This window comes from Porites lutea, chromosome 3 (genome assembly GCF_958299795.1).
Source record: "Porites lutea chromosome 3, jaPorLute2.1, whole genome shotgun sequence".
NCBI lineage: Eukaryota > Metazoa > Cnidaria > Anthozoa > Scleractinia > Poritidae > Porites > Porites lutea.
Genome location: NC_133203.1, coordinates 43,661,009 through 43,668,844, shown reverse-complemented (window position 1 = coordinate 43,668,844; position 7,836 = coordinate 43,661,009). Strand labels below are relative to the sequence as shown.

Genomic DNA, 7,836 nt, shown 5'->3' with positions numbered 1-7,836 from the left:
CAGGTTTCAACTCCTCCAAATTCAGAAATTCTATCAGTAAAGATATAGAGGCACTTATTTGTTAACATCCTCCCATAGTCTACAATTTAATTCCTCCTAACATTAGAACATAATCTTCCAAGAAATACTAAAGAGAAACCCCAATCTTATGGAAAACATTAATTTCCACAAAAAATCATATTTGCTCTCTAATAAGAACACTACTTAAGTATTGATGATAATCTTTATTTCCAAAAAAAATTGACTGTGATTAGACCTGACCTAAAATTCATTACATAATTTCCAGACCAGATCACTGATTAACTTCAGGTCCTTCAGCATTCTAGAAGGAGTTCAGGATAATCAAGGTACGCTTTTTAAGTAAAAATTTTCTCTCTCTACTGCAGGTCATGTCAGCCTTTGGCTGCACCATTTCAACCTGCAATAACAAATAAAGTATTTTATGCTATGCCACGTCACATAATGTTCTTGTTAATATTCACACACATGCAATTTTTGCTGACAGTCACAAACCCTTATATATCATCAACCCCACTTTACAAACACTGGTTACCTGCCCACTGTCTATTTTCATTGTCACTATCAAGCTAATTGTCGACATTGTACTCTGATAAAATGATGACAGATTTCTAAAAGAGTAGACATGTTCGCTATCATGTGTTTTGCTCTTGCATTGAAGCCAACAACAAGTTCTTCTCAAGTGTCATTCCCTTGGCTTTATGCTGCAGTCTTTGGTACTAGCTTTCTTCCTCTTTGTCTGTTTTAGTATTAATATCAATAAATCATATGTCCTTGACATTTTTAGAGTCCACCAGGAGCATATATTACGCCTCTGAGTCAGGCAGGTACAAAAGTCAGACTAGATCAACTTGGACCGCCCGTCCGGATCAACTCAAATTGACTCAATCCAACTTGGATTGAAAAAAATAAAATAAAATAAAATAAAATTGGACTCGGATCAACTCGGATCATAAAAAGAAAAATAAAGTCAGCCGGCATCACTTACCTTTTACCCGCCATTTTGTTTTTTTCTCATGAACTCATGGTTGCATAAATTAATTTTATTTTTATTCTCATTAATTTTAATGATACACTAGTGAGCAGCACACATACACTTCCAGTGAACATTTTCAACTTGCAGAGGGGAGAAACCATGCGCACCCAGAACAACGAAAATTTTCGTACGCACGCGTGAGTTTGGATCCCATCCTCGTCGCCAATGTGTGGTGTAGTCATGAGACAAGGAGATACTCACACTTTTATTGCTTTCTACATAATGTCCTTTATTAACTGAACCACTATCTTTATAGTACAAATCATAATCTACTTTCACTTAGTATCAGTACTTTTACATTCGTGCTGTATTACTTTAATATCACTTAGTACATGTAGTTTCACTGACGTTGGTAATAGTACATAATCGTTACTATGGTAATCAATACACTACACCGGGCAAGAATCAAACTCACGACCCTCTGAATACTATATCAGACATTCCAACCACTGAACCAGAGGGTCGCGAGTTCAATTCTTGCCAGGCGAACATGGTTTCTCCTCCTTCTAAGTTGAAAATGTTCAGTGGAGATGTATGTGTGCTGCTCACTAGTGTATCATTAAAATTAAGTTTCAGAAGTCCTGCAGAAAAAAACAAACAGGAATGAGAACCCTCTTCAGTAACTATCTAAATGCAATCAACAGAGCAGGCTTTTGATGCTTTTTTCATAAATAATTCAGTACACTAAAAAATAAGCAAATATATACATTCTAGGCGAATGAAACTATCATTTTCTTTCGAATGAAGCCAATGGTCGAGATTTTACCTTCCTCAAGGACATCTATATCTGTGTCCTTGAAACAGAACACGCTCATCGTGTAACGCAAAAACGAGTTCGTAACATGATCCAAGAGGAACTAGCACTAGTAAAACAAAATGGTGCCCGATAGCCACGGAGAAAAAGAAAGGATTATCTGGCCTTTTTTACCCTCCAAATGGGTTAAATTTTCAGTTTGCTAATTTAATTATTTTTTTGTTGTTGATCCGAGTTGATCTGAGTCCAATTTTATTTTATTTTTATTTTTTTATTCAATCTGAGTTGGTCCGAGTCGACCCGAGTTGATCAACCCGGACTGGCGGTCCGAGTTGATCCGGTCCGACTTTACCCTCCCACGCAGGCATTTCTAGGGGAGTACGTTTTTCATCCCTTCCCACAAATGCCTGCTCGACCGAAAACAACATTCCTTTCCCATTGTTTTATTTGCGTGGTGAGTGACCAATAAACAGTTATGCAATAAAGTGTTGACAGGCTAAACACGACTAAAACGTGACCCTACAGTTACCGTTTTCCTTCTTTTCTTTCCTTTGTTAAGGTTATGAAGTGCATGGAGTATTCTAAAATTTGATTAAATCTTATTTTTGCTGCTCTGAATCTAACATTTACTGAAGGTTAGAAAGTTTTTCCAGTGTTTCATGCAGATCGAGTAATTATCAGATTACCGGTACCTTGCGGTCAAGGTCAACTTTCCAGAATTTGGAAAGTAGCATATGATTGGCTAAGCATGGGAAAGGAATGTTGTCTTCGGTTGAGCAGGCGTTTGTGGGGAGGGATAAAAAACGAGCTCCCCTAAAAACGCCTGCGTGGGAGGCTAGTCCGACTTTTGTACCTGCCTCTTCTGAGTCCGCTTAACAAGGATACCTGGTTCCAATGCAGAAATATATTTTTAGATGCTTGGAGCTTCTCTATGTCCAAAGTCAAACTTTCACTAGTTGTTCACTTCTAAGCACGATCTGTAATCGTTGGAATCCTTCTTCGTAACTATAAACCGTTCACTCTTTTCCTCCATCCAAGGTCTTGACCATATTGTGAAACAACCAAGCTTTACTTTGCCCCGCTCTAAAAATGGCAACTTCTTTAAAGTATCCTTTGTAATGCAGTCACTGGATGAAACAGATTTCTCCACAGGTACCATCTCGAACGCAACACGATACATACTTCCCTGTACTACTTGGGAGGACGCACGCAAAGTTCCACAGATTTTCTTGTATATAAAGTCAGCGCCATCTTCAGTTTCGTTCTTCAAATAAATGTCTACTCCTTTGTCGATGTCACACATAACTCCCTCTTCCGGCGACGGACCTACTTCTGATATTCCTCCAGTCATCGTTCCAGCTACTTCTCTCCAATGCGAGAAGTAAAATAATGCGAGCAAAAGGCCAACCAAACGTACCAAAGCCATTTTGTCGATGGTTTATTTTTGTTGGCGAATGCTGGGTCGTCTCAAGCTCAAGTGACGCTACGAATTGTAACCGCGTCTATTTCTTCGACCGCGTCTGTCTGGGACCCGAGGCTTACACATTTTTTGAAGTATTTTAGTGGCATTTTCCCCGGAATTTTTTTCCTCTGATAAACTTAAAATTGACATATTTTTACAGAGAAAAAGATAAGTTCAAAAAAGTCGTGTAGAGGATCATTTTTTTGGAGAAACTGTTATGAGTTTCTGCTTGTGTAAAGTGTTAGACCGCGAGCGGTCGTCCTTTGTTCCTCTGAACCACGCGGGGCGCGCGAAATCATTCTTTCCTGGTGGGGATACAAAAGCATGAAAAGTATAATCAACAAAGGCCTAGGTGGGACCGCATCTGGGTTAATGAGCAACCAAGCATACGACTGCTGTCGAAAAAATGTTCTGGACCCAGACTGAAACATAAAGAAAAAACTCGGATATTTTTTATTCTAGGCGTACTCCTAGTAGCCCCCTTGCAACAAACACAAATGCCGAGGACCTCAATTGATGCTCGAGTGTGATTTCTTGATTTTATGAAGGCTGAGTCTGCATAGGGTAATTAAAACAAAAAGAGAGATTAAAAGTGTATTTTCTTTTCGGAACAGCAGAAAAATACTTCCTCCACACAAAATCCTGATTGGGTCAAATTTCGCGGGAAAATTTACTGTTCACGGGTTTTCATTGGTTTATTTGCGCTGAATGAATGAAACACGATTGACTGTTCGGACAGCGTTGTTTCGTCGAGCAGTTGATCGCAAAGGTGTGTAGGAAGTCTTCCCGTTAACTACCAAATAGAATAGAAAGCCACAACCCGAGTCCTTATCGACTGCGAAAGGGAAAAAATTCCAGGTAATGTTTTACAGTGGGATGCGTATTTGACAAGTTCTTATAACATTCTTTTCGAGTCACCCCATCCAACACGTCTCGCTCTAAGCGCAGAAGCTTTGAATTACCTACCGGATTTTGAAGCCTAAGTTGAGCTTAAGGATTTTTTATGACCGTTTTCTACGGATGCGATCTTCAGCGAGCTTAAACGTAAAGGAAAAGTTTATTTATTTGATAGTACTATCATATCATTCCTGTAAGTAAGCTAATTAAAACAGTTGTTTGTGTGTACATGTTTGACTTTTACTTTTAATAAGTCTTGGCTCTAGCTTAGACTTTAATAGGTCATCCATCATACTTCGAACATACCGGATACGATCGTCCCTCAAATGTGCCGCAGTTTTGCATGCTAGGTCTAAATGATAATACTTAAGCTTACAGTTCTTTTTTTTTTGTTTTGCCAGGGAAAATGTTTTACTCCGTTGATATTTTATCACGCAAAGGAAGGCTTGGTCTCATATGGTAAGCGTTATTTTGAGTTTAAAATTGAAGGCAAGGCTGATCGTACTTCGGATTGGTGATTTGTTTACCTAGTATTTCGCTTAGACAAATAAATCACCCATCCATATCAGCCCGATCAGCCTTGCCTTCAATATTTCAAGGGTTATTCTACATTGCTGATCCTGATCTGCAGCAAGATACGGCATTCACGGCATTCAACGGTGTTTTCTGAATTGAAGATTGGACCCCTCACTAAAAAAATCCTGGATCCGCCCTTGCTATAAACCACTGTACCTGATACAGTATTCCAAGTCTTGTTCCTTTTAGAGTGTTGTCGGTTTTTGATTTGTTTTGTTTGTTTGTTTAGTGAACCGGCAACATTGTTAGTACCATTGTGTATTACTCTTTTACCGTGTTTATTAATGGACTTACCAGAGTTGCAAACAATATGAGCCTGTGAGACCATACATGAACCTCAAACAGTGAAATTTGAGGTAAAACATGTGAAAACTATGGCACCATGTACTATCGGCACACCAGACTAAGTCCTAGATGGAAAAGGACTCTGGCTAAATATAGCATGGCAGACATAATTTATATCCTTGTTCATGGCCCCCAAAAGGCTCAATAAATTATGGGAAGTGGGTTTCCAATATTATTTCCTTTCATCTTGATTGGCAAATCAACAATGGCTTTTTCAACAAGCCAATCATGGTGCATATCCAAATCCTGGTATACAGGTGGGGTCCAGAACAAGGATTTCAGAGCTGTTACACAGACAGACTTAAGCAGAGTTTAGCTTGTCTTTGATGCAGGCTAGCTAGGCTTAAATAACGGCACACAAGATTCAGTCTGGCATGTTCACACTTGTACTTTATTCTGTATTCCCAGTGCAACCGTACCCAGTTCCACAGACTACCAACTGTTTACATTAATTTACTAAACAACATGATTTATTTCTTGCCTAAATGTTTTTTTTCATCTAAAGGCTTGCTGCTATTTATGGGGAAACAAAAAGAGGGATGACACATCGTGAATACAGAAAAGTCAACATTTGCAGAGCATGGTATGTATTATACATTTTTGTTCTAGAAAAATATTTGCAGCATTCAGATATCCCTGCCAACCCTCTGGTACAGCCTAATGCGCATGTAGGAGGGGGAAGAGCAGTTAAATCAAGGGTGAACATACACATTGTTGGAGACAAAAATAAGCGGCCGTCATGAAAAGGTGACCCCCGCAGAGAGTTGGCCACCAGCAAAAATAAACTATATGGATCGTCTAGATCATGACCACTCAAAATAAAGTATAGCTGCAGATTAAAGTAGTTTCTATCTATGTACAAATGTCATCAGATTGGCAAGTCTCAAGTGAATGACTATGTACATGTATTCTTCTCACTTTCACCCCACAATACTAAATATACTGCTCCAAAAGAATCTGTCATCTTTATAGATGAAAAAATAAGAAGAGGACTTTGTTCTACATATATGGCCACCTTCATGTACGCTTTAAAATACTCTTAAATATCCGTAAAGCAGTCAACACCACTTTCCAAGAAAGATGGATCTAACCTTTTAATTGAGCAAGCATAAAGGAAATGCAAATCATCGTAAAGAACTTTTATGGTTGTATTTGTGTAGTGCACATTGATAAAAAACTTTCAGCACTTATAAAGAAACAGTGGATTGATCCTATGACAGTGACCTTTAAATGTCTCCAAAGAACTGAACATACAGTAGATTAAACAAATCCTGGCCATTTGACAGTAAATAAAAGTGAACCAAGCTATTCTTCCACCAAGATGCACCTCTTTGTACTGCTAGTGCTAGAAACAAAAGTACATGTCTTGGCAGTTTTAAATCTGCCCTTTATAAGTTGAAGCTGGTGGAGCAGATTAAAGGTTATTTGGATTGCTTGCCAGATGCTCTGAAGTTCTCTCATGGTGATTCCAGTTGAGATGCTTCTTGATAAAGGGGAGTCCCTCCAGCCAACAAAGAAGTCAGCAAAGGCATTATGACTCTGCCATATCAAGCAATTTTCCTTGGACCAAAGATCACCTGTGAAGTCTTGTGTTGATTCAGAAACAGGACAATCACCACAGTAATGTACATGTAGGCCATAAAAGAAGCCTCATTAGGGTAAAATTCGGACAAGCAACATGGCCTTGAAATAGTGACATAAGACTCAATGAAATGGCAACAAATGACATAAAGGTGGGCTAAATACCAGCACGGACATGGCCTACTTCTCAAAACATTTTAATGACCGTATTTGAATTTCTGACTAGGGACATATGTATCCCCCTAACAGCTAAAAATTAAGCCCTCAATCATGTATATTATAGTCCAATAGATGGGATATTTAGTGTGCTTACAAATTTAGTCAAACTTACCAAAATAACATGACAAATTCCATTACATCATGAATAGAAGTGAACAATCAGCAGTTGTGGTGTACCACCCTGTAAAGTTTTTAAGACAAAATCTTTTGTTCAGGTATGGCTGGATAATTACATTTCTTAAACCATAAATTAAAATGTAATTGAAATGCCTAAATAAGGTGAAAAGAAAGTCACATGGAAATTGCATGTCATACTGTAGTACAAACCATTTTCTTCAAAAAACTTTTACAACAAATTTTAGTTAAATTAGTATTAAACAATAGTTTATGCCTCCTTGCCCGCTTGTTGTATATACCCTTAGAGATTACCTTTAGCTAAATTTTGGGGTCATCAGTCAAGCTTGGTTTGCCAGGGCGCTTAAAGAAATTAGTAACAACGAAGTATTTGGAAAAATTCTTAGCCACACAAGATGGCTGATTTATTGATCAAATATTGCATCTTTAAACAAAATTAATTAGTAAGATTAATTTGATTTTTTAAGCTCTAGTAAAGGTGAGTAAACGAAAAAAAAAGATACCTAGAGTAAATAAGGCACCATTAAGAAAAAGGTGGAGTGTGGGAGAAGGAGGATCGAATTCGCAGAGCATGTTAAAGAGGACGACTTTGAGGAACACGTACAGCTTGTCTTATACACAGGAAAAAAATAACGGATTCCCATTTTTGGATACAGTTTTAGGGTATTTAAAGAATATCCATAAAAATCCCAAAATTGGTAAAGTGAGACAAGTCCCAACCAGGGAATTCCCAACCAAGTTCCCTGATTAGGACTTGTCTCACTCTTCCAAATTTGGGATTTCTTTGGGTATTCTTTAAATACCCTAAAATAT

The 7,836-nt window shown here is 38.1% G+C and overlaps 1 protein-coding gene across 1 annotated transcript in view; it reads left to right on the top strand.

Annotated features, from left to right (window-relative positions):
* Positions 1 to 4,010: 4,010 nt before the first annotated feature.
* The window catches only part of LOC140932365 (uncharacterized), a 35,292-nt gene continuing 31,466 nt past the window's right edge, over positions 4,011 to 7,836 (top strand). The window contains exons 1-3 of the mRNA XM_073381982.1: positions 4,011 to 4,128; positions 4,569 to 4,626; positions 5,594 to 5,671. Coding sequence (XP_073238083.1) covers positions 4,574 to 4,626; positions 5,594 to 5,671 — 131 coding nt within the window. The 5' untranslated portion in view covers positions 4,011 to 4,128; positions 4,569 to 4,573. The remainder of the gene's footprint in view (positions 4,129 to 4,568; positions 4,627 to 5,593; positions 5,672 to 7,836) is intronic.